Below are 24964 nucleotides of genomic sequence, written 5' to 3'. Positions count from 1 at the left end.
AGTATATTAAACGCACAGTTTACACGAATATTAAGGCTCGAAGACTCGAACCCTGAATCTCACCTGAGGAAGTAAACCCTCCACTACACTAGTGGTTCCCATGCTTGTAGTCGCGGTTCTAAACAATCAACTGAGACTCTTAAACCGCGGTTTCCTATAGCGGTTTTAGCACTAATAAAGCAAAAAATTCGTTATTGGCCTTTGGGTGAAACGGTTGGAACCCAATTTCCAATGGCCGCAAAAGAGGACCAAGACGAGCTCGCCGAGTCTCTCAACGATCTCTTCACCAGCGTTTCCACTATGGTCAAATCCGAGCTCCAGGTTCCATCTCTGAAACCCCAATTTTCAACTTTTCAAATCGATTTCTGTGATCATCAATTGATCTAAGAACTGAGTACTTGTTGATATGAATTCATTTTGATCAGGGATCAACCAACCACCTGGACCTTTTGGAGAAGATGAATCTGAGAGTGGCCGAAGAGTACAAAGGCTTCGGTGACGTGGCCTCTGGGCTGAGCATCTTCGTGGAGCAGCTCAAGTCGAAAAGCGGCAGCTTTGAAGTGTATGCGAAGCAGATTGACGTTATAGAGCAGCAAGTCACGGAGTTCGAAGCTGTGATTTCAGTGCTGGATAGATATGTGTCTATGTTAGAGTCCAAAGTCCAATCCGTGTATCAGAATCCGTCTCCTTCCTAAGTTTTAAGTGTTTGTGAAAATTATTTTGCTGTTGGTTTAAATTTTGTGGCAATCTGTGGGTTTTTTTTGGGTGTGAAATGCTTTGAAATTGGAAATGAAAAGTGCCCTGCTTGAAGTAAAACACACTGTACGTTTAAAAGCGGTTTAGAGTAGTTTTACACTTTCGCTTGTATAAAAACAAAAAGCGGTTTGCACAAACTTCAGATTTTAGCAATCTGACAAAAGGTTTGCTTTGAGCAGTCGATCATGGAAACAGACATGAACGATTGTCAACCGATGATGTACGTGGCACAAACACAAGTATTCACCTTCTAAAGATGAAAGCAACCTTCTTTGAATGACTAATTTATGTATAATGGTAAAATGAACCATCCCAGTGTTTCTGCTATATAGTACAAGTATGCAACCAGCTGGTTCAAGTCATCAACAAGATAACTAACTACTATGTGCTTTTCTCAGCTTATCTTTCTGTGATGTTAGTTACGACGATAATAAGAGAACTTGCTACTTGTTTTGTAACGAGGAGGCTGCTTCTTCTTACGTCTTTGTAAGTTTTGCAGCATCATAGCCCGTGTCTTCCCATCTGGTTGCAGACCGTTCTCTCGCATCTTCGTGTAAATCTTCTTTGCTAATTCAATTTTGCCTCTTAAGCACATTCCTTGAATGGCAGCATTATAAAGAGACATATCTGGTGCAGCCCACTGCAGAACAAGTAAACATTATAGAGGTCATTATCTTTGGGCATTGAAGGTCTAAACAATTCCAAAAGAACAATAATGCATGGATACAATATGAGTCAATTGCACCATTGATAGAAAGAGTTTTTGAGTTTCACTAGAAAGAGTCGTTTTATACATTATTTCCATGCTATCCCATAAAAGTAATGATATGAGATAAGCTGAGGCACAAAATTAACATAACCCTGAAAAAACAAGGAAAAAACTTACATTCAGGATTTCCTCCACTTCATCCCATAGAGAACCCCAAATGCAACCCCTTATTAGTGATAGATAAGTAAATATGTCTGGGGTGCACTTCTGGTGAACCATGTGCTCATAAACTTGCAATGCCACTTCAGGTTTTCTTGCCTTCTCACAAGCACTTATTACAAGATTATATGATGCAGTTGAAACTGACTGCCCCGAAGCTTCTAATTGCCACAAAAGCTTCAGAGCTTTATCCCATAGTCCGAGCTTTGAGCATGACATTAAAGCCATATTGTACAAATGTGAGTTCAATTGAGAGCCCTGACTTGTCTTGATACTCTCATAAAGCCTAAGGGCATCATCATGTCGATTTGCCCTATACAATGCACCAAGTAACGCATTCCATGTGTAAGCATCGGGTGAATGACCCAAAGATCTCATGATATTATATACCCTGAATGCTAGTTCAACCTCCCCAGCCTTTCCAAGTGAATTTATCAATGCATTGAATGCAACTGCATTTGGCTTGAGCCCACTGTCCAACATACTTTGAAAGATGTTTAGCGCAAGATCCCACTTTCCGTCCTTTGAGCATGCACCAATGATAGCATGCATTGTATCATTCCCAGGTTCAAATTTGTTTTGAATCATTTCATTGTAAGCATCAAGAGCTAGTTCGTGCTGACTACAACGAACAAAAATGCTAACTAAGAGGCAGTAAGTAACTCGTGTTCCAGTAAGGCCATTCTCCTTAATATGTCTCCATAATCTCTCAGTTTCACGCCAATTGTTCACTTTACCACAAATTGATATCATTGTGTTATAGACGATGGTATCAAAACTGTCCCTCACTTCACTTTCCTCTTCCATTGCCACAAACATTTCAATGGCAGAGCTGCAGCCCTCAGCAACCGAAACTGCTTTCAGTATTAAACTATAAGTATGCCCTGTGGCTAGCTTCTTTCTCTTCATAAATTCAAACACTCTCAAGCCATCATCAAGTAACTCATTTCTCAAAAGGCAAGATAATAATGAATTACATGCATGTAAATTAGGAAGCAGACCTGATAGTTCCATGGAAGTAAACAGTTCCAATGCACTTCTAGTTTTGTTTGTTCTACTAAGCACCAAAATCCGCTTTGATAATGTTTCTTCGTCCATCTCCTCTAAGAAGCTTACCCTATTTTCATTCAATGAAGCCTTCCTTTTTAAACATGATTCGGGCTGAATGGGAACCTCAGGTTCAATATCCAAGTCCTCGTCAATTGCCAACTCTCCCCACGGAGGCAATGCCTGCTTAACAAAAGAAGTTTCATAGCCTCCTTCTCTTTGAACCATTTTATCTTCTTCCTCTTCTTCACAAACCAAACCAGATTGGACACCAGCCACCATGTTTGGTAAAGTCAGAGATTTTGCCTTCCTTGTACATGCACTTGTCAAATTTATTGGCGGCATATTGGGTAACCACATAGAAACTAAACACTGACGAGAATGCCGATAGCCAATTTTATGCACAGAACTACTTGGGTTAAATGGTTTATGTTGGAAAAGAAACCCATTTGACATAATCACTATGGAAACTGAAACCCTCATCACCTCCCCCATAACTGAACAAAACTAATACAGAAATACACAAAGATACAAACTTTGGTCTTTCTTCAACCATATGAAGTGGTTTGATGAGAAAACTAACCTCAAGAGCATGACCCAGTTTGATAATTCAGCTTGAAAGATGAAGATGAAGCTCACGCCCCTGTTCCATCAAAACAACACCTTTCTCAAGCTCCAAGCAAGTATTTTTCATGGTGAAAAAAAATTCTAAATTGCAACAAAAATCACTGGTTGAGAAGACCAATAAAACCCATCAGCTGGAAAACTATAGCTCATAATTTGGTAAATTATGCTCCTTTTCTTCTTCTTCTTCTATACAGGAGACAGAAAAAAGAGCATATATCTCTATTTGCTGAGAGGGACCGCTTTGTTGAATCTGTTCTGCTAAATAACATGATACGACAACGTTTTGTGCCAAAAAAATGAACCGCAGAGCGAACTCGTTTTACAAATAAGCGCCAAAATCTTAACCCGGCCCATAGGCCCGGCCCATTAAATTTGGCGCTCGACGGCACTCTAAGGCTCAACGCCTCTGCCTCTCTATCTGTAGCACAATGACGACCGCCATGGCTCCTCCACCAGACCCCGTCCCCGAAACCCTAAGCAGCGAACCGGCCGAAACATCTTCGTCTGCAATTACGATGAAGCCCCCAATGGGTCCTCCACCTGCCAAAAACCCTAGCCCTCCGCCACAATCTGAAGCCCCTATCGCCGAAGAGCAACCCCAATCCAATTCATCCATTAACGATTCAACAGAAGCAGCCGAGGACAATGCCAAGCAGATCTTGAAGCCCCAATCTCAAGGCTTTGCCGTTCCCTACACGATCCCTCCCTGGAGTGCAGCTCCATGTCACCAGTTCCAACTCGAGGTCCTCAAGGACGGCGCTATCATCAACCAATTTGATGTGTAAGCTTCTTCTTCTTATTACTTTTCCGTGGAAGTTAATTTTTCACGTTATGCTATAGCGTTGTAGAAGATGTTTCTGATTGAAAATTTCAGATATGAGAAAGGAGCTTACATGTTTGGCCGTATAGACCTCTGCGACTTTGTCCTGGAGCATCCAACCGTTTCTCGCTTCCATGCTGGTAATTAAGCAATTCTTTTTCCTTTACATTTTAACTTGGTGATGTTTTCATGTGTGTATGTGTACTATAATTGTATTGCATTTGATTTTATTATAGATTCAACAATTCTTAGGCTTAATGCATTCTAAGAGATTTTTGCGCTAAATCTATAATGGTGACTTGAAAATTTTCCAGTCCTCCAGTTCACGAGAAGTGGGGAGGCATATCTTTATGATCTCGGCAGTACTCATGGTACTTTCATCAACAAGAATCAGGTATTTCTATGCAGCTGATTGCTTTCCTCACATTGTTTGTATGCCTTGAAACATTGGATTGTATTTTGTTGTGTTCCATGTGCTTAGTTTTTTATTCTTCTAATACATATTTAACATTAATTGTAATATCTGTCTTTCAACCTTGTTTTTGGCTTTGGGTGTTTTTTTCTTCTTTCGGTTTAAAAATTCAAACTTGCATTGACCTGGTCCATCTTCAACCTGTTTTCAAATTAGGAATTAAGTTTGTACTGTGAACAGCTGGGGTTTTTGTGTACTCTCATACAAAGGCTCTTGTTGCTATAAATTGTGAGTATTTAATATTGTTCCTAACCATTTTCTCATGCCTAATAATCAGGTGAACAAAAAGGTTTATGTGGATTTATGTGTTGGTGATGTCATCCGTTTTGGACAGTGAGTATCTTATTATCTTGATCCCAATCCATTCACTTCCTATGTTGATCCTTATTTTCCCATGTTTTATGACTTAAGAGTTCTGAATGCTAATCTATTAGGTAGTTGAATATATTAGGTAATGAGATTTAGGCATTTGACAAAGGATAGTTACTTAGGATTATCTTAAGGAACTTATCAAGGATTAATTTATAGGTGACTGATTTTTTTACAGATGACTTATAGTTTCTTACCCTTTTCTGATTTATCAGATAGTGCTCATAGCCAACTGCCAAACCCATTGATATGGACCTAGAATGCATCATTGTGGAAAATACATTTTTTTCTTCTATGAAACACTTCTGATTATTCTTCTTTTTGTTTTTATGTAGTTCATCTCGTCTGTACATTTTCCAAGGACCATCTGAGTTGATGCCACCGGTAAGACTTTCTTATTTAAATCTGTATGTGTTATATTTCTTTTGTTCACCTGATTATGAAGAATTGTAAGAGGAGATTTTCTTGAGCTACAGGAGTTAAGACAATGAAAATGAACTAAGCACTCAGAATATATTAGCGTTCAAAATAGTTGCATTTTCTTTCAGAAGAATCCTCAAGAATTTTTTCTTTACAGTTAATTTTGTAAAGAGTATGTTAATGGGGTCAAGTTAGGTTTTTCAATTTATTCATGTCCAGATTTTGTTCACATCAAGCATAGTCAAATGGCTCATGCAAATAGAATTGATACCACTGCTACCAGGTGTGGCTTGGGTTGCCTAAAAAAGATAGCAGCCAAGTTAGGGTTCAAAGCAGAGCATTTTCTCATGGACAGGTCATGGATTATTGTGTGGTTTTATGTTGTAGGAAAAAGACTTGAAGCTTTTAAGAGTGGCCAAAATGCGTGAAGATATCCTAGATCAGGAAGCATCACTTCAGCGAGCAAGACTGGAAGCTTCTCTTGCTGATGGCATCTCATGGGGCATGGAAGAGGATGCTATTGAAGAAGCTGAGGTATGTGGGATTTAATGATCACTTCCTTTTTTAATTATGTTTTTAATAGAGATTGACCTAAACTGCATTACATATCCTTCTATTTTCTTAAAGTATATGATGTTTTCTGCATGATGAATTGAAAGAAGATATTTCTATCATATATATCACTGATTGCTGTGGTTTTGGAATTTTAGGATGATGGTGAAGAAGTAACTTGGCAAACTTACAAAGGACAGCTAACAGAAAAACAGGAAAAGACGCGTGAAAAAGTGCTTAAAAGATTGGAAAAGGCAAGTGATTTTAATTCTTCCTGCTTTTTTGTTAATGAAATGCTATTTCCCCTGTATGTTAGATCATTTGGTTGCCCACTGTTTATACCCTCAAGATATTCTCCCTGCTTTTAATCATTGAAATGCTATCTTCCTGCATGTGTTAGGTCTCTCTGTTGCCAATTGTTTTTACCTTCAAGATGTATGGTTAGCATCTTATTGTTTTGAGTTGTGTATATTGCTTGGTATTGGAGAAAAGCAGTTCTTGAATTGGTATTCAGAAAAGTCACAAGCACAACCAGTGTACCTGTTATTGGTGTTTGATGAGAGCAATAATTCTTGTACTTGCATTTTAATAATAGAAATAGTGCACCTATTAAAAATGGTTGAAAGTGGCTCTTGTAGTTCTTATTTATCGGTTTCTACCTTGTTTACCTTGTGGTTAAAGATACACTGCCTCACTTTGACAAAACTGACCCATTCTCATTGCTTTCCATTTTTTCATGAGAATACAAAGAATAAAAGATTGGGAAACCTTTAAAGGTTGATGATAGAAAATTTGTTAATGCAGACTTGTTCTCCCTTTATCTAGACTGTTGAAATGGTTACCAATCAAATTATCCTATTAGAAACTCAACAAGTATTCTTTATAAAGGTCCTAAGCTTTATGGTAAATCTTATTTTTTTCTAATATCCTTTTTATTTCATTTTTCTTCTTGTAGATTGCTCACATGAAGAAAGAGATAGATGCTATTCGTGCTAAAGACATCTCTCAAGGTGGTTTGAGTCAAGGACAACAAACTCAAATTGCTCGAAATGAACAGAGAATAGCACAGGTAAATTCTTCACAAATAGGCATATGCTGGTTCATTTCTCCTTTACACTGGTAGTTGATAAACACAAGATTTTTTGTGTCCAACTCCACAGAGGAAAGAGAGGGGAGCCTTCTGGTTAACATTTTATTTGTTTAAAATTTTAACAGATTATGGAAGAACTTGAAAATTTGGAAGAGACGCTAAATGAGAGTATACGAGAAAGTTTGGGTGCACGTGTTGGCAAGCTATCTTATGGTAAGAAGAAAGGAGCAACTGACGAAGAAGAAGAACTTTTGAGGTATTTTATTAATAACAAATACCTATCTGGAAGTGTTGGTGCTTCTACTCTTAATGGTTGTGCAATAGAAAACTCAATTACAGCTGTGCAGAATGCTCGGACCATGTGAATTTGTTTGGATGGTTTTTAGCTTTGATCAGGGTATTCTTATGATAGCAATCATGAAGTTGTGATTTCATGATTAACTGTGAATTTAGATGACTATTAGAAATGTCATGCTTTATTTGTCAGTAATGTAGGATTTCTGAATTTATTTGTAGTTAATGATTGTAATGATTTGTTATTTTGCAGCGATGATGATGAATTCTATGACAGAACAAAGAAGCCTTCCAGTAAAAAGGCGGGTGAAAACCCATCTGTTGAAACCTCTGATACTCTTCTTGACAAGAGAGATGCTATCATGAAAGAAATGGAAGAAAAGAAAGAATTGCTTTCAATTGAGAAAGACAAAATGGCATCAAAAACTACAGACGAAACTGATGCTGCAGATGCACTGGATGCATACATGTCAGGGCTTTCATCTCAGCTTGGTGAGTGTTTTGTGCTACCACTTATTGTTGATAATTGGTTATAGGTGAGTGTTTTCTGCTTTCACTTATTGTTGTTGCTTTCCTTCTTGTTAGTGCTTAATAAAACTGAGGAACTCCAAAAGGAACTATCAGCTCTCCAGTCTGAATTGGACAGGATAATCTTTCTTTTGAAGATTGCTGACCCATCTGGAGAAGCTGCGAAGAAAAGGGATTCAAAAGTGCAAGAGGTGCAAGAGTCAAAACCTAACAAGTCTGAAACTCCTGCTCCTGCCATAAAAAAGCAACCTCCAATGGAACCAAAGGAAAGCAGCCAACCTGGAAAACCAGCAAATGACTCTATACTGAAAGAGGGAACTACAGAGGTTAGCATTAAATCGAGCACGGAGCTGGCAGCTAGCAAGATTGTAACTGATGCAACAGAAGGAAAAAACGTTGTGTATAGTGTTGTAAAGCCACAGTGGCTTGGGGCTGTTGAGGACATAAAAATGGAGAAGGGTCATCAAGATGCAGCACCTTCAAATCAGGACGAGGCTGGTGAATTCGTTGACTACAAAGACAGGAAGAAAATTTTGGAGAATGTCAGTGATGCTGAAGTTAACATGGAATCTGGGATTGAAAATGCTGCTCCTGGTTTGATTATACGGAAGCGGAAACAAGTTCATGAGTCTAAAGGTAATGATAGTGATTCTCGTCAACAGCCGGCATCCTCCACAGGAGCTGAATTCATGGCAGAGGATGCTGTGGCACTGTTGTTAAAACATAAAAGAGGCTATTATGCACCAGATGATGAGACCCAAGAATTGAGCAAGGATAAGAAGCCTAAACGAGTTCTCGGTCCAGAGAAACCTTCATTTCTTGATACTAATTCCGATGAAACATGGGTGCCTCCTGAAGGTAAAGCTATTTTGCTTTCCTGTTTACCTTCTTTACTCGCTTTTGTGAGGTGGGGAGGAGAAGGGTACTGATTGCTGATTTGTTTTGTCTTTTTGAAAAACCTTGTTTCGTGTTGGTGCTTATCTTTATGTTTCATGCAGGACAATCTGGCGATGGACGAACTTCCTTGAACAGTCGCTATGGCTACTAGATCCGAATGCCCCCATGGTCACCAAGAAGTGACAGTTTATTGCTTGAACCAACGTTTATGCGCCTAAAATGTCATGGATGGAGCAACAACTGGGAGACGCACTGATGGAGTTGTTTGGTAGCGCGCATATTTTGTAATCAGGTTGAAAATTGAGGCTGGATTACGATCATGAAAAAGCAGTTTAGGGACTGATTGTACAGAGATATGAAGACACAAACAGATCTCTGAATCACTGTTGCAAACCCAAATGTAAAACCTAGTCCAATATACTTCCAAGTTTCAACCATTGCTTGTATCACTATCAGATGGAAAAGAACAAGAAAGAGATTAAGCTTCCAAGTTCTCTAACAAGGTTTGATAATATAATGCCAACAAGTACAATATATTATTGTATATATTTTCATTTCCGGTTGTTTTTATGTACATCGTCAGATCATCATATAATATTTGATCGTACGATTGTGAATCTTAATAATCCATCTATGGTAATCGGGTGAAGAAAATTAACAATAAAAGTCGAGCAAAATTGGCAAGTGCGCCGTACGGAAAAGGACCAATGGGCAAAATATTCCTGTTTATATTAGCAAATGAAGCAATCATATAAATCATTTTTTAATATAGAGATTTATTAAATTATTCATGATTTCTTTCATAAAAAATTAAAATAAAATTTCTTTCATGATTTCAAGTTTAAATTTACTCGTATGACAGGTCCTTTCATTCATAGTCAAATTGTATTTTGATTAAATGTGAACGAATTGATTCCCAATTATTTACAAATCTGTTTAACCAAATTTGTCGCTCAAATTTACAAGAAAAGAATAAAGACATCAACATAAAACTGGGCCATGTAGTTTAGACTAGATATTGCTTGAATCAGCCACAAAGCTTTTACATACTTCACAGGAATATAGACCATGTATTCTTATAAAGCATTATAACATCTTTGTTTCTCAGCTTCCTCTACAGAAGAAGCTTGTTCCATGAACCAGCCTTGGATTAGCTTCGACTGCATATACGTGCATACGGGTATTCAGAAACTCTCAAGTTAATGGTTGGCTGTACACGGGCGGCATATGTGCACTGAGATCTGAATGAAGAACCCTTTCCAGATATATACAGCCATAATGCATTCATTCCAGATATATACGGCCATAATGCAGCGAGTCTCTGCCCGGGTTGTTCGAGCAGGCAGCTTCCTTCTTGGCATGCTCATAGATAGCAGCAGTGTGTGAACATCAGAGGCAGAACAGACGCAGTTTCAAATGAAAGATAACTCTCCATCTATTAGTTAAAGAAATACGGCGACTTTAAGACATCCCTTAAGTCAAAGTCACCCCGTTCAGGCAAGGGGGGGAACGTTAATGCGGGAAAGGACTGCTGAAAGCTCTTCAATAACTGGACACAAAACAGATGATGGGTTAGATCATACCATAAAATAAAATTGTTTATGCAGTTGTGATGCTTCATGATGGCGTAAACATTTCTTTTCAATTTAAACTTGAAAGGAGCATTTCAGAAGAGAAGATACTGTACATTCTCAAGTATTGGAGTCTCATAGAGTTCGACAAACTTTTCACGAAGTATCTTGTTCATTTCATCCACGTCACACGCATGTGTCCAGTATGAGTCATGAACTCCTGTAATCATATGTTATTACATAGCTATTGTAAGTGTCTACGTGTGCCTCTGAGAGAGAGAGAGAGAGAGAGAGAGAGCAACTAATTACAATGAAGTGCACAAGAACAGACCTGCAAAGCTTAAGCCTGCCTTTTTACAGGCAATCGCAGTCATCATCATATGAGAACTATCAAGAGAATGAACAAAATTTGGTGGGAAAGCCGTCCTCTGCCTCTTGACCATGACCTATCATAAACAAAATTTAGTTTTAAGATTTGAGGCTCGGAAACTTAAAATATGTAAAACAATGCTCATTTGGTGATTTCTTTTTTCTTTTAGCCTTTATTGCCATAACGATGTGGTTAGTTAAACTTATCAAAAATAAAACAATCAGGCATGAGGCAACCTAAAGATGGCATGGTTTTTTTGTTCCTTTCTTTTTCTAAATACAAAAAGACTGATCCAAGTTAACTACCATGATTCAAATGATGATGCGAAAACTACTAAGGGAAGGGCTTCATAATGAATCAACCATTTCGCTACCATAGTTCTGTGGAAGAAGTTTTGCACAAATATTAATCTGAAGGATTAACCAGTGAGAAGAGAGAGGAAAAAGTCCTCTGCTGCCACTTCCTGGGGCAGGAGGTGGAGAATTGCATAGTGCAGGTGCAGAAATTTCAAATATTCCTTATCCAATTGTACAAAAGAAGAAAATATAAGTAAAAAACACATGGTCAGTGTTCCACGTATGAAATGAAATAAGACAATGCGTTGCTAGCAAAATCCTTTCAGTCTTAAAAACTAGAAAAATCTGGATATCTCAACTAATGTGATTATGAGTGATATGAGTGTGAGCTTGAAAATAACACTAAATGGCAGGACTAACAAGATAGAATTACCAACGATGATAACTACAGTACCTTTTCTGTTTCTCGCTGTAACGTCAAAACTTGAAGGGAAGTTTTAATCTGCAACAAATTTAACCATGAGTTAGTGATTGATTTAAACATTTAGTAACTATGAATACAATAAGAATATTGACAACCCTTGTCGACTTAGCGGAATTTGTAATACTCACAAGATGCCTTCCGAATTTACGGTAAGGTTGCACAACTGGAAGTCCAAGCGGAGTTGTCCACCGTACCGGTTGGTTTTCAGATGCAATTATCTGCAAATCAAGAAAAACAAATATCAAAAAATCAGGAAAACATTCGCACAGAGAGAGAACAACAAAAAACAAAAAAGAGGAATCTGCTACAAACTTTTGCACATTCGCCAAGCCAGCTCATGATACCTCGTGCAGCTTCAAACATCTCTCCTAAAGCAGTTAAGGTGATCTGCCAATTATACACAGAATCTTGTCATACAAAGATAAAATCCACATGTACACATGCTCACATGCATATGAGAAATTATTTCTAATTACATGGGGAAGAAAAAGACACCCTCACAATTATGAACTTTTCTATACCTTTGCAGCATAACAAGCACAACCAAAGATCTCTGCATCATCTGAAATGGAACCACGTTCCTTCAACCTCCTCTTGATTTGATCCCGAGCACCAATGTAAGTGACACCATATACTGATGTCATCACAGTCTGCTTCACCAATTTCCTATCCACCTAAATTATGGCCAACCATCAGGGTCTACCATCAGTTGCACGATATAAGCAGGTAGTCAAAGAAATGCCAGTTCACACAAAGCAATCGGATGAGAACCACATATTTTCTGATATATCAGTAACCAGCACATGTTTTGTTACGGAATTTGAATGATATTAAGTTATTAACTCCAATATCAGGTCATCTACTTTGTTTTAGTAACATATGCATCAAAAGAATGAACTTAACAGTTGTAAAATCAACCTGATTAATTAATAATTTTGCATGCAATGCCTCTGGAAAAACTGTAGGATCCTTCTGTGCATCTCTTCTCATGATTTCCAGTACCCTGCACCGTGAATTTGATACTTAATTATCATAATATTACTTACTCATGACATGATGACAGCTTCCATGGAAATTGAGACAAATAAAACTCGTGTAAATGATGGGGTTCTATACCCATCATGTGATGGAAACCTATGCCTTTGTCATAAACCGCTTACCTAACAGCTATTCCTGAGTAAACATCTGCAGGCTTCTCTCCTGTAACCAGATTGACAGAAGCTGCTCCCAACTGAATGGAAACTTTCCAATGAGACAATATATATGAAACAAATGCATGCAATTTCTGCTATACCATAGGTCGACAAGGGAGGGAAGGAGGGAGAGGGTGGGGGAAAAAGGTGAACCATGTATGACCTACCGTAAAATAAAATTGAAAGTAAGAAATACCTTGTCTCTTCCAAGGGCAGCATAGTGTTGTAAACCATTGCACGAGCCATCCTAGAGAACATCAGTTAAAAGCAAGAAATGTAAACATAATATGGTTTAATGAATAATGAGAGGGCAGGCGCAATTTATATTAAAAAGAGCTATTGCTTAAGCAAACAGTCCCTCATTTGAAAAACACAAAATCACCTGATAAGTTACCTATAGGCTACCATACTAGATAATTCCAGTATCCAACACTTAACTAATGGAAACAAAGCCATCTAAACCTACTTCTTGGGTTGTTTCAACATAGACCTCAAGGAAGGAGGTTATGAGTATAAGAAACAAATCCCCTCAGGATTCCCCTACCCTACACCCCAAAAAAGAAGAATCCAAAAGGTATGTATGCATGTGTGAACAGTAAACCGCAGAAAAGATCTATGCCTTACACAAAGCATAGATCTCTGCTAGCTTCCTTTACACAAGGCAGTGCACACATTTATACTTTTCCAGTTTAATTCTGTTATAACTCTTAACACAAGAAAAATACATAGAACACAGAATCTCCTTCAAAAATGCCCGAAACCACATAATTTAAACATCCAAAACTAATTGATTATTTGTGGGACTCCTTTGTGAAAGTACCTGATGTACAGGAATATGTGAAATAAAAGTCTCTGGAGAAGAGCTTCTCAAAGCTTCAGCAAGGTTAATGCACACAGCCAAGCATTGAAATGGATCTTCTGCCTTCAACCACCAGCGCCTTCCTTCTAGTGGTATGTCCACAGAATCAAATATATCATCTAAGTGATTCTCAGTAAATGCTATTCGACCCTCAAGGGATAATTTGTCCACACCACCAGCATATAGATTTGCCAACTGTATCTTCAACCAACTTAAGCCTGACTTTCCAAGGGGGCGTCCCTCTTGAAACTCCAAAATACCCCGGCATACATCTGAACCGAGATGATTCAAGTATGGGTGCATAGGATATGCACGGCCCCGAAAGTCAAGATTGTGTGGATAGTAAAAACCTTCTTCATCCTTCATCTTCCGTGCTACCTGCTCCTCCGTAAAATAAGTTTAACATATTCTAAGTATGTCATGGTTAATGAATTCACAGAAAGTGAAATAAATCTTACAGCTAGTTTAAGTTCTATGTCACAACGCTGTGAATGCCTCTCCATGTTCTCTTTCTTCACAGACTTCACCTTCCATTTCCATTTCTTAAGCAGTGTTTCATCTTCAGTATCTGGTTCCTCTGGTAAAGGAACCTGAAATATGGAAATATCAAGAAAACAAGCTTCAGATCAATTTCAATGAATTAAAATTTCCTGAGATAGCACAAGATTAATATCAATAATTTGGAAGTAAAATGAAGGAGTGTGCAAAAAAAATTCAAAAACTGATTAAACCACCAGTTTGGTTTTTTTTTTTTTTTTGGTCTGATCCAGCCAGTTTGGTATTGTTTGGATTTTGTCAAGTATGTTAAACGTTAACCAACCAACCTCTAATATGTCCTTCTCTTTTTCTTTTGGGTGGGTGTTGGGAGAGATTGGAGTACTATAAATTGGAAAATAATTAAGAAGGCAAGTACATTATTTTTATAGGAAAGGCATGCACATTAACTGGAAATATTTCAAAGAAAAGAAAAATATGACTGATAAACTCACATCATTACGGTCCACCAGATCAGCGAGATGGCCTCCGCTAGCCCATATTCTATCTACAACACTAAGTACCCTCTTATTAACTCTCCATCTGGTATTCCCAAGAGCGTCCAGGGCCTGGCCAGGAGATACACAAAATTTACACATATGAGAATCAAAACAGAAGGCACCACACACTTCATGTTGGTCGAGTTCAATAAAAGTTTTCATAAGGACAACATTTCTATGTATATAAACCTTAAAAACTGGTTCCAGTTGCTCCCTTGGGGTCCTCTTAATTGCTTCACGCTGCTGTCTAGCTCCATGAATGCGCATGACATAGGATGGTAGGAAAAAGTACCCTCCTTTGTCATAACTGCAAAAAGACCCAAAATAAGGGGAGTAAGATGAATTTACAAAAACACAAAAGAGGATAAAAACAGGCTAACATCTCAAAAAAGTAAATCTGAAATTATGTCTCATAAAGATCTAAACAACAGTAGGAAACCTAAAAATGGGATTTTTTTTTTAATCATTGGTCCTGACTGGTTAGCCAACCAAACAGAACTCTGAAGAAGAATTCCCCTTCTCTATGTCCAGATGCACTAAGAAAGTTGAATCATGCCACCTTTAAAGTTTGAATTTATTGGAGTCACCCTACTCTATTTCTATATCAAATCCTATTGTCCATCTACATCTTAAATCCACAATAATAAAAGTTCTCTCTGGAAAAAAAGTGAGGGTAAAATGGTGGAAACTTTTCATGAAAAAGGTATGTGTGAATAGTTTAGTGGATGAAAATAGAAACACCCTCTCCCCATGGTAGTTTGAAAATAATTAAGATAAACCTGAACTTTAACATCTATGATGGTGAAAGCACTTGATTCATTAAGCTCATTCTTCTACAATGTTGGATTTGCTAGCAGCTCTTAAGTGAGATTATAATTTTTTATCTAGTGAGCATGTTCTATTGTACATCCTTTTGAGTTGTAATTTCTTGTTTTTACTTGTTCTTTCCAGATAGCGGATACCTTATCCACTCTTTGTATGCAGCTTTCCTACTTTAATAAAATTATGTTTCTTTTCCAGAAAAAAAAAAATAAAGAACTGCAGAATTAGTTTCTTACTTGTATCTTGTATCTGATGATCTTAGCAAGAAGGGAGGGAAGGCTAGGGGGGACGATATTGAGGAAATATTAAAATAACTTCTACACATCCCATCCCATCCATTACCAATTTTCTGAATTTATGAAGCCTTCAATCTGATCATATATGATCTTCAAATAAAAGATTTTTTAAAAAATGAACTATAAAATAGGGCAATACTGGTAAAACATAACTGATTTTTCCATACCCAGTCCAGTTCAATGGCGGTACCAACATCGGCATATAAGGAATCATCACGTGCCTTGCCTGTTTAAACAGTAACAATTATTAATATATCATGCACTAAGGAAGGAAATAAAATTCCTGCAAGAATTTCTTGGCATGTGTCCTTTGGCAGGAAATGAGAAACCTCATACACAAGTAGTTTAGCCAACACTGTATCACCAGCCAGGGACAAGTGAACAATGCTCTACAGACGATGTTATTAGCCTTGAATCAATTTCAATACTATCAAACTATCTTATCTATATAACATTCCTAGATCGTGAAAAGAAGAAACTATTAAATTTAAATATATATATATATATATAGTTGCCTAGTTCCAAGTGTCAACAGAAAACTTCAATTGTTTCAAGAATAACAGAACGGAAAAAGGATCAGATTTGCTTACTGTTTTCTCAAGGCCTTTGAGAACAAGAGGGTCACATTCAATAACACCATATCTTCTGCTGGCATTCCTGTTGAGAGAAAATTCCACATCATTATTCAAAATTATCCAGAGGGAAGGGGGAGGTATAGAGTTATCAATAGGACAGACTAATAAATACTTTGCATCTTTCGCAACAGTCCTAAATGTGTGTACAAATGCAGGTCGTATATCCGGTGGACCATCTGCTAACTGGTCAGCTGGAGGTTGTATAAAAGCTGTTTGAGTCAACAATTCAATCAAACGACTGCCGACCTAAAAATGTACAAGGAAAAAAGCACCCCTTTAGAATGCATGTGAATAAAATGCTGATAACGTTTTACCAGTAAAAGAAATAAGCCATGCAAACCTTAGCCCTGGCTTCCAGGCTCCATGATTTTGAAGCATCATGTTTGCTCACTATCCCTCTCACTGCTTTCAGTTTTTGTTTTTTCATCAAGTTAGTGACTTTTTTATTCAACTTCTCTCGTTCCTTCATTGCAGCATCAGACTCCCCATTTTCCTGATCTTTGTCAACCTTTTTCTTTCTCGTCATTTCCAAGAACTTGTGTATTCTAACCTGATGCATTGAAGCAGTGACACATCAGTGCTCATCTAGGAGAGATGGGCGGGATGACACTGTGTAGAGTAAGAAAACCAAGCCTTAGGAATGCTGCTTTACTTAGTCCAGCTAGAGAACAATAAGAAACAAAGAGCAAGGCACTAAGGTTTAGATTTTTAGAACATGCCTCAAGCCAACGTCCACACAAACTTGACATGCTTTGAAACAAAGGCAAAAAAAGGAGTTTCACTACGGCATCACCATTAAATGGATTCCAGCGAAGACAAATTAAACTAAACGGATAAATAAATAAGTAAATGACCGCAATTCTACTCATGAATGGAAGAGCATGGACTATTAACCAAGTAGATGAAACCGAATCAAAATGTCCACGAAGAATATGAGTAAAGCAAAGTTCAAACCTCCTGCTCAATGGCTTCACCTATCGTGCAAGCAGCTGCTACCACCCTGCAAGTTCCATGTTCGCCTCCGGTCATCAGCAATCCCATCAACTTATGCATTGTAATAACTGACATCATATCAGCTGGTAACTGATCAATATACGGTGCATAAGCTGCCTTCTTCTTTCCCTTCCGACACAGGTCTTGCTCTTTGTCAATGGCATTGCGCAAAGGCTCAAACCAACCAAGAAACAAAGACTTCATGTATGGCAAATTGGGTGCTAACTTCTGCTCACACATGTCCATCATAAGCTCCCTGTACTCCTTGGCCGCCCGTTCCCATGCTTCAGTTTCAATCTTTATCTGTCTTCTCTTAAGCATGTGGTACTTCCCTTGCCCCATTCCTCTCGCTCTATTCTGCCTAGTCCGCTGCTTATATTGGGCCTCCCTCTTCTCCTCTATACTCATTTGTTGCAATAATTCTTGAACTTCATCAACAACAGACACATCTTCCTCAACATCCGTGGAAGATACAGCCTCAGCTACGCTCGCATACCCTTTGGGACAAAACCCATTAAACCCAATCGGATTCCTCACAGACCAGAAACTGGGCTTACACATACAATCCTCAGGTGAAGAAATAGTACCTTTGCCGCGAAAACCCACCTCAGAAAACCTCAAGCTTGAGCAAGAACTCAGCTCAAAAGGCTTGAAATTTCCCGGGAAAACCGATTCCTGGCAAATACGCAGAAGGCTATAAGCTCGTGAAAAAGACTGCGAATTGATGTGAAACCTCTGCTTCCTCGAAATGGCTTGCTTAGCAAAATTTCTCCACACAGTTGTTGATATCATTGATGGGTTTTTGTGGAAAATTAAGGGGCTATGAAATGTAAAATTCTTGCTGATATTTGCAGGGGACAGTGGGGTTTGGCTGCTGGACATCAAAATAAAATCAAATTTTTTTGGACTAAATTAATTGATGAAACTGGGATCAGAGGAAATGGGTCGATGAATGAATTTGCAGAAGCAATGGAATTCATAGAGACTGAGAAAGGGGGGTAGTAACCAGTAAGCTAGCAGCCGCCTTAAGCCCTAAACCCTTTCTTAAACCCTGTCTTTGATATTTTATTGATCGAACGCAAAGCCTCGCAACTCGGATTTTTGCTTGCCTTGGTGACTGACGGAGTCTTGGGGGGGTTTCTACAATATTTTAAATCTTTGCACCCTATATGTAATTTGACGATTGATGATGTGTTTTTTTTCTTTTCTTTTTTTTGGCTATGATGTGGACTAATTAAAACTTCGTCCATGATTAAAAATAAAATTCAAACTTTTGTTTATTAATAGAGAAATGGACTTGTACATTTTCAGATAGGGGAGAGAAAGAAAGACTTACTTTTTGTTGTAATTTATGTAAGATAATATTTGTTTCAATAATAATTTACTTATTATCTTTTATTAATAATAGGTACATTATTTTCAAAATGCGTTAAAAGTTGGGTATATTATTTAAATAATAAATAAATTCATACTAAGTAAATTATTTTTTGATGTGACACTCACAATGTCACGTAATATTACTAATTTACTTATGTTGTAACACATGAATGTATTTATTAATTTTATACCTAAAGTCTATGACACATAAACATTGTCATTTGCTCACATTTTAGTACTTTAATTAATAACGCCACATGATAATGTGATAATAACACCCTAAGTCTATGTTTTAAGTTCGAGAGATACACCATATTACAAATTTACAAATGGTTCTTTTTTGTCACTATAACGAAAATATGACAATCAACAAAAATCATTTATCTCAAATTGATTCAACAACATAACACAGACAGAGTGTAGTCACAGCGTGCAATAAACACATCCTGCATAAAAAAAAAATAAACACATCATCAACAAACTCTAGGGCACTTGAGCCAAAATTCTTGTACTGACTTTTGCCTGCCATTTCTTGTCATATTTTCATATTACTACATCGAAAGTGAATAAGTATTCGTAGCATTCTGGGGTTTGACAAGTCTAACAAAGAGCCAATCAGAAAATTTGGCATATCCATGAATTTGAGAGAGAGAGAGAAGAGGGGTTAGATTTATTAAGTTGGAGAATTAACTGAGATACATAATTTGCCTGGTCTAATAAACTTCCTATTTTTTCCTCTAAGAAAGAGAAACAATGACATTTATCCTATCATTCAAACCCCCATCCATGATGAGTACATCTTTCTAGACGTATACAATACTTGAATTCTCGATGCAGACGCTACATAGTTGGTTCTCATCCTGTAGAGACTTTTATCCTATCACCAACGACCCAATTAACCAATCAAATAAATAGAAGCGGGGTACAATACAGATTCAAATTGTGAACTGATCTCGTCTCTTCAAGCACTAGTAGCTGTGGGCTTAAAACAATCAATATTGCACAATCCGACTGATCTGAACATCTCTCCAAAGCTGCCACCAAGGTTAAATTTCAACAATCAGAAAAACTAGAGTTGTATGTGTCTGTGCTACATTGTGGATGATTGAACTTTGAACAATAAAGCAAGTATGGATAGAAAAGAAAAAAATAGTTAATGAATAGCTAACCGGTCAATGCTATTTCGTGCTTTCTCTGGCTGATCCATGCTATTACTTGCTTTTTCAGGGTGATCCGTACTCTTTCTTGATCTCTCTCTCTTATCAGTGCTGGCCCTTGACTTCTCTCTGTGATCTGTGCTTAGCCTAGGATTTTCTCTATGGTCGGTACTTGGTCTAGAATTCTCTTTTTGATCTGTAGTGGAACAAGATTTCTCCCTAATGTCAGTGCTTCTCCGGGGATTTTCTGGTTGATCCGTAATTGGCCCAAATCCATTTCTAAGATGTGGATATTTCTCAACAGCTGATACAAACTTCTTGACATGCTTTATGTATTGTGGGTAGAGCTCCAAGTCACAATGATTCCCTCCTTTTATCCATAATGGCTCATACTTTTCCTTACAATGTTCCCAAAGCTGCTTGCCATGGGACCAATCCACAACATCATCAGCCATCCCCTGCACAGAACAAAACAACCTGGAAAATAAGTATGCTTCTGGAAACTAAGCCATACATTTAATGATACCATAAGACAATGATTGCACTCTATATGCTATGCAATCGGAGTAATCAACAAGTACACTGGCAATTGGAAAAGAAATACAGCCAAGGCATGTGTGTTTGACACCAAAAGAGCATCCCTTTTTCAGACCTTACCTTTAATGTAGATGAAATGAGGAAAAAAAAAAAAATTTAATAGTCTTTTAATTTCATACCAAAATAAATCTCATGCCTTCTTTTAAGGAAAAAAAGAGGCAAAAGCCATCATCCTGCGTAAGATCATTTACAGCCCATATGGTGCTTCATGTCCGCATTCACTTATTTTCTGGGGAACTTAGTACCAAATGGCACAATGAGTTTTAAAAAATATATCTATCCTAGTATCCAATTAGACGCATTAAATGGCTATTCAAATTTGTTAACAAGAAGCAGACACGAAATGTTAGTGCATCAGTGCACACATAAGTCCAATTTGCTATGCCATCTATGTATATCAATAGCTTGCCATGTTTTTTGAAAAGAATAACTTTCCATATTTAGATTCACAAAATTCTAGGGAAATAGAGCATACAATTTAAAGAAAAAGAGGTACTCACATGAATCACCAGAACAGGACAACTGACCAAGGGTATTTTGTCAATGTTCTGCACCATGAATAGGCCAAACTCTCATTAGCATGCATTCACTTCAAATATTATGAGAAAATTGAACCAAATCGTCTAAAACTGAGCAATTGATAAAGATTAAAAACCTTATAAATGTCAAACCAGTATGTCCGCTTCACCGGATACATGACACGAAGACCAGACATGATCGGACTGTGAAGAACCACCGCCCTCAATCTTGGTAACCGGGTTGCTAGATCTAGAGTAGGCCCACTACCAACTGATTGCCCATATAAGATAACATCTTCCTCCTTCGCACCGTACCTCTCCACAAGGCATCTATATGCAGCTTCTATGTCTGCATAAGTGTTTTGCTCACTCGGCTGTCCATAAAGGAAAAGATATATATCTCATTTTGAACATTCTCCTAAGCAATTATAGCTAAGACTTGTTTTCATTTATCCAATGCTCAATTTGGTCTCTAGGAAAGAAGAAATTTGTCTAATTAAAAAATGAATTAAGCAGGATGAAAAACTCAACAAAGGGGTGCATCAGGCGTTTTAAGTGTCTTTAACCCCAAGTAACAAAACCAAATTGAAGTTTCATTTCCTCTGACAAAAGAAACCCTACTGAAATCAAATATAGAGAATTGTAACGATCAAATTAACATTTTCCAGTTTCGCTTCCCCTCCTCTATGGAGCTACGTTTTCTGGGCATCCAAACAAATTAATACAAATCCAAATCCCATACCTTCCCAGTAGATTGTCCGTACCCCGAATAGTCATACCTACAAAACACGCACAGAGCCCCATAAGTTCAAAGCTTTTCAAAGTACACACATATATTTATGCAAAAATAGAAACACATACACACCACTAAGCTATATATAATTAAACAGTGAAATCATAGATGCACTTGACTGACCCCAACAAGTTGACTCGGAGGTGAAGACTGAGCTCGCTGAACAACTCGTACATCTGACCCAGATCAGCTGCGTTCCCGTGCGAGTGTAAAACTGTGAGCTTCGCCGACGGATTCCTTATGTACACCGCCACGACGTCGTTCCCTCTCTTGGTCTTCAGCTTCAAAACGTCCACGTTTTCCCTGGTCCCTACCCCAATCATCTTCAGCTTCCCACTCTCCTCCTCCTTCTCCATTCCGTACGACGGCGGTTTCGGTGGGAAAAACGCGAACTTGGCCGCCATTGACGACGTGACTGCTCCCATCTCAAGCCCACCCAACCCCACTCCCCCCAATAATAAATTGTATAAACAAACGGAACTTTAATTTAAATTAAACGAATCTGGTCGTGGAAGAACTTGATTAAAGCTCATTTGAATTTGGGAGGGTTTTTCCCGAAAACGTCAAAATCTGGATAATAATTTGGTGACTGGTTAGTGAGAAAGTGAGAGAGAAAATGAGATTCTAGGGTTTGAAATCGCCGTAAGGGGGAAGTAAAGAGGGTTTTTGAGCTGTGACAGAGAAAGAACGGAGGATATTCCGGCGTGGAAATGGAGGTAACCACGTGTGAAATGATTAAAGTTTAAGAGGGCGTTGTGGTCCGGTGATGGTGATAGAGAAAAGTAACTGCAAACGCTATTCTGCCCCGCCACGTGTCCTCTCGGGGCAGCCGTGGTCCACTGATCCTTTGAAGGGCCAGATTGGCAACATAATGATTTTTTTTTCTTTCTGTTTTTTATGTCTTGGGAATTAGTATAAAAAGGTTTTTCTTTCTTTTCCTTTTTGTTTGGGTTCTGTTGTAATGGCTGGAAAATGGTTGTGGCTTGTGTCTTTGGACAGGTCCGTCAAAAACACCAAGACAAGAGCTGTTTTTTGTGTATTTTGTGTGTTTCTTTTCTCACATGCCCTAGTCAAATTAGGCGTTTTTGAGAAAAATTTGATTAAGTTGTTTGTTTACGTGAATTATCAACAGTTATCGGTTATTCATGCACTATATTCGATGTACAATTAACGCTAATTTCTCTCTGACTTACATAGTTAGAGCTCAAATCTTCTAGATTTTGTAGCTTGAAATAAATCTTGTAAACTTAGGTTAGGGCTCATCTTGATATGGTAGTTTATTTAAATTTGAATTCAAAGTTTTAGTCTGACGCCAGTTTTTTCTACTATCATAAATCATAAATTAATACTATGCAATCGCAGTCGTTTCCCTTCCTTTCTAATTTTTTAAGGGATCCTTTCTTATTTATTTGATTTTATTCATGCCTTCTAGATTCATAGGGAAATTATACATAATGATGGAGGCTGATCTGTTTCTTTGACTCATTGATTCTATGCCAATTGCCATAAGTTTAGACTGTTTCAAATATGGAAATTTTAAGACTTTTGATTTAAGCTTGAGCAACAACCCGAATTTTTTTATAAAACTAAAAAGGAAAAAGTTTGGCTCCTTAAGATTAAAGAGTAGCTCATTCTTATGACAAATGTGGTTTTGACACGTGTCAAATTATTTTAATATTATTTTTTCTTCTTTCTTTTTTGAAACTTTGTCAATATTGTTGGAATTTAACAAGTGCCGAAACTCCATTGATTTTAAGGAGGAGCTCCACCTCAATTTTAAGAAGCCAAACTCAACTAAAATGAGCACCATTGGCCAAATTTGATAATCAAAAGTAGTATGTCGTTTTGTCGTTTGTCAAATTGGTCTAGACCCATATTGAAGTGTTGACCAACCCATAAACAGATCGAAGTTGTTTCGTTTGCTGATGACTCAATAAATTCGTGTAAATATGAGTTAAGTCAGTTGGTTAAAGTAGTATACCTCATCTCCTTCATTCGAGTTCAAATCTATTTCATGTACATATAATAGTTTGGAATATTATTTTTGTCAAAGTAAAAAACGAGCCAATAAACTTGTGAATCGACTGTAATTTCGGTTTCAACTTTGAACCTCTTTTCCGGTTAGAGTTTGCAACTCTAACATTTTGACATTTAGTAAGGGTTTTAAGATTATCTTTTGAAGGTTGGCCCCCAAAAAAAAAAAAAGGTTTATCTTCTGAAGAACGGCACCACATATATAAGACATGAAAATGACGGTCATCTCGTCTCTTTATTTTCAGGTTGTTGTACCTTTCATGGGCCATCCTTCATGCCTACCATTTTTCAATTAGAATTGAACATATTCAAGGTATGTACACCATTTTTCCGGTCCACTGGAGACATTGAGTAATTATTTGGGTACCGAATTTTCTGTCCATTGATCATTAAATTATCAGAGGAACATGCATAAAATGCAATAAAGAAAAACAGTGACATTCTCAACCAGCTACTGAGCACACTGCATGCATAGCAATCAGTTCATATGAGGTATCGGGCTTGTATTGAATTCTTTTTTTCTTCTTTTTTAAAAATTTATAATATATATATATATAATCAATATTAAAGAAGAGGAGAATCGAACACATGACTTTAAATGCAATAATAAATGGTCTTAGAGCAAGTCCAACGCTCATCCAAACCTAGGGCAAAAGGCCCCCCTGGCAGCCCAACTCCTCCAGCGCGTAGAAAAGAGCTCGGGCAATGGCTGGTCCCACCAGCCGGCAGCCCAAGGGCAACTTTCGCCGGGCTTCACTGAGGCGATGACGCCACGCTGACGTCATTAGAATCAAATTTTTGCGCGTGAAATTCACGCGCCAACAAGAAAAATTTGATTTTCGCCACGACGCCAACGTGACGTCCAATTCCGATATGCTCCAACGGAATATGCCATGTGGCGCGTCCCGGACCCTCCGATGCAATTTTTTCCAGAAATTTGACGGCCTTGCTTTTTTGGCTTAAAAAATTGCAAAAAAATCGAAAAAAATTCCAAAAAATTCTGGATTTTTTCCCTATAAATACCTAACAATTTTATTCACTTTCCACACCAAATCTTCATACAAACTCATCTCCTTCCAATATTTTTCACTTTCCACACCAAATTTTCTACTACAAAATTTCATTTGTGCAAAAA

General features: G+C 37.7%; 5 protein-coding genes across 6 annotated transcripts; 2 read left to right on the top strand and 3 right to left on the bottom strand.

Annotated features, from left to right (window-relative positions):
• The first annotated feature begins 31 nt into the window (after positions 1 to 31).
• BLOS2 (biogenesis of lysosome organelles complex 1 subunit-like protein) lies at positions 32 to 816 on the top strand. The gene is made up of 2 exons (XM_008232099.2): positions 32 to 321; positions 426 to 816. The coding sequence occupies exons 1-2, from the start codon at positions 232 to 234 to the stop codon at positions 693 to 695; spliced, it is 360 nt and encodes a 119-aa protein (XP_008230321.1). The 5' UTR covers positions 32 to 231; the 3' UTR covers positions 696 to 816.
• Positions 817 to 1024: 208 nt separating this feature from the next.
• On the bottom strand, positions 1025 to 3583 carry LOC103329600 (pentatricopeptide repeat-containing protein At3g29290). Its single transcript, XM_008232097.3, has 2 exons — positions 1643 to 3583; positions 1025 to 1396 (listed from the first exon to the last, which is right to left on the bottom strand). The coding sequence occupies exons 1-2, from the start codon at positions 3224 to 3226 to the stop codon at positions 1172 to 1174; spliced, it is 1809 nt and encodes a 602-aa protein (XP_008230319.2). The 5' UTR covers positions 3227 to 3583; the 3' UTR covers positions 1025 to 1171.
• Positions 3584 to 3710: 127 nt separating this feature from the next.
• LOC103329602 (SMAD/FHA domain-containing protein) lies at positions 3711 to 9363 on the top strand. The gene is made up of 12 exons (XM_008232098.3): positions 3711 to 4139; positions 4233 to 4318; positions 4493 to 4572; positions 4928 to 4983; positions 5355 to 5403; positions 5827 to 5973; positions 6150 to 6245; positions 6947 to 7060; positions 7207 to 7337; positions 7629 to 7867; positions 7961 to 8761; positions 8902 to 9363. The coding sequence occupies exons 1-12, from the start codon at positions 3787 to 3789 to the stop codon at positions 8949 to 8951; spliced, it is 2202 nt and encodes a 733-aa protein (XP_008230320.2). The 5' UTR covers positions 3711 to 3786; the 3' UTR covers positions 8952 to 9363.
• A 418-nt stretch (positions 9364 to 9781) lies between these two features.
• On the bottom strand, positions 9782 to 18495 carry LOC103329599 (DNA/RNA polymerases superfamily protein). 2 transcript variants are annotated; one of them, XR_016125941.1, is made up of 19 exons: positions 17315 to 18495; positions 16701 to 16910; positions 16473 to 16606; positions 16316 to 16382; positions 15893 to 15951; positions 14797 to 14914; positions 14563 to 14676; positions 14032 to 14163; positions 13535 to 13951; positions 12911 to 12961; positions 12682 to 12752; positions 12440 to 12524; positions 12043 to 12195; positions 11866 to 11908; positions 11650 to 11739; positions 11492 to 11539; positions 10703 to 10817; positions 10488 to 10591; positions 9782 to 10349 (listed from the first exon to the last, which is right to left on the bottom strand). XR_016125941.1 is itself a non-coding variant. In XM_008232095.3 (19 exons), the coding sequence occupies exons 1-19, from the start codon at positions 18233 to 18235 to the stop codon at positions 10239 to 10241; spliced, it is 3075 nt and encodes a 1024-aa protein (XP_008230317.2). In that variant the 5' UTR covers positions 18236 to 18491; the 3' UTR covers positions 9782 to 10238. The 2 variants fall into 2 exon arrangements, 1 of the variants encoding a protein (XP_008230317.2); XM_008232095.3 differs by having other exon boundaries at positions 11834 to 11908; positions 17315 to 18491.
• Positions 18496 to 19370: 875 nt separating this feature from the next.
• LOC103329598 (alpha/beta-Hydrolases superfamily protein) lies at positions 19371 to 22542 on the bottom strand. The gene is made up of 6 exons (XM_008232094.2): positions 21919 to 22542; positions 21745 to 21781; positions 21140 to 21376; positions 20985 to 21032; positions 19900 to 20345; positions 19371 to 19764 (listed from the first exon to the last, which is right to left on the bottom strand). The coding sequence occupies exons 1-6, from the start codon at positions 22218 to 22220 to the stop codon at positions 19692 to 19694; spliced, it is 1143 nt and encodes a 380-aa protein (XP_008230316.2). The 5' UTR covers positions 22221 to 22542; the 3' UTR covers positions 19371 to 19691.
• Between the last annotated feature and the right edge of the window lie 2422 nt (positions 22543 to 24964).

This window comes from Prunus mume, linkage group LG4 (assembly GCF_029339155.1).
Source record: "Prunus mume cultivar Tortuosa linkage group LG4, ASM2933915v1, whole genome shotgun sequence".
Lineage (NCBI taxonomy): Eukaryota > Viridiplantae > Streptophyta > Magnoliopsida > Rosales > Rosaceae > Prunus > Prunus mume.
This window is presented reverse-complemented; position numbering and strand designations above follow the sequence as displayed.

Coding starts and splice junctions, on each gene's coding strand:
- BLOS2 (XM_008232099.2), top strand. CDS start 232: ATGGCCGCAAAAGAGGACCAAGACGAGCTCGCCGAGTCTCTCAACGAT. Junction 322..425: donor TGGTCAAATCCGAGCTCCAG/GTTCCATCTCTG, acceptor CATTTTGATCAG/GGATCAACCAACCACCTGGA.
- LOC103329600 (XM_008232097.3), bottom strand. CDS start 3,226: ATGGGGGAGGTGATGAGGGTTTCAGTTTCCATAGTGATTATGTCAAAT. Junction 1,397..1,642: donor AAGTGGAGGAAATCCTGAAT/GTAAGTTTTTTC, acceptor CTTGTTCTGCAG/TGGGCTGCACCAGATATGTC.
- LOC103329602 (XM_008232098.3), top strand. CDS start 3,787: ATGACGACCGCCATGGCTCCTCCACCAGACCCCGTCCCCGAAACCCTA. Junction 5,974..6,149: donor ATGCTATTGAAGAAGCTGAG/GTATGTGGGATT, acceptor TTGGAATTTTAG/GATGATGGTGAAGAAGTAAC. Junction 7,061..7,206: donor ATGAACAGAGAATAGCACAG/GTAAATTCTTCA, acceptor AAATTTTAACAG/ATTATGGAAGAACTTGAAAA.
- LOC103329599 (XM_008232095.3), bottom strand. CDS start 18,235: ATGTCCAGCAGCCAAACCCCACTGTCCCCTGCAAATATCAGCAAGAAT. Junction 14,164..14,562: donor ATCTGGTGGACCGTAATGAT/GTGAGTTTATCA, acceptor TCCATATTTCAG/GTTCCTTTACCAGAGGAACC. Junction 12,753..12,910: donor CTGCCCTTGGAAGAGACAAG/GTATTTCTTACT, acceptor GTTTCCATTCAG/TTGGGAGCAGCTTCTGTCAA.
- LOC103329598 (XM_008232094.2), bottom strand. CDS start 22,220: ATGGGAGCAGTCACGTCGTCAATGGCGGCCAAGTTCGCGTTTTTCCCA. Junction 21,782..21,918: donor CTCCGAGTCAACTTGTTGGG/GTCAGTCAAGTG, acceptor CGTGTTTTGTAG/GTATGACTATTCGGGGTACG. Junction 21,377..21,744: donor ACGGACAATCTACTGGGAAG/GTATGGGATTTG, acceptor CTTTATGGACAG/CCGAGTGAGCAAAACACTTA.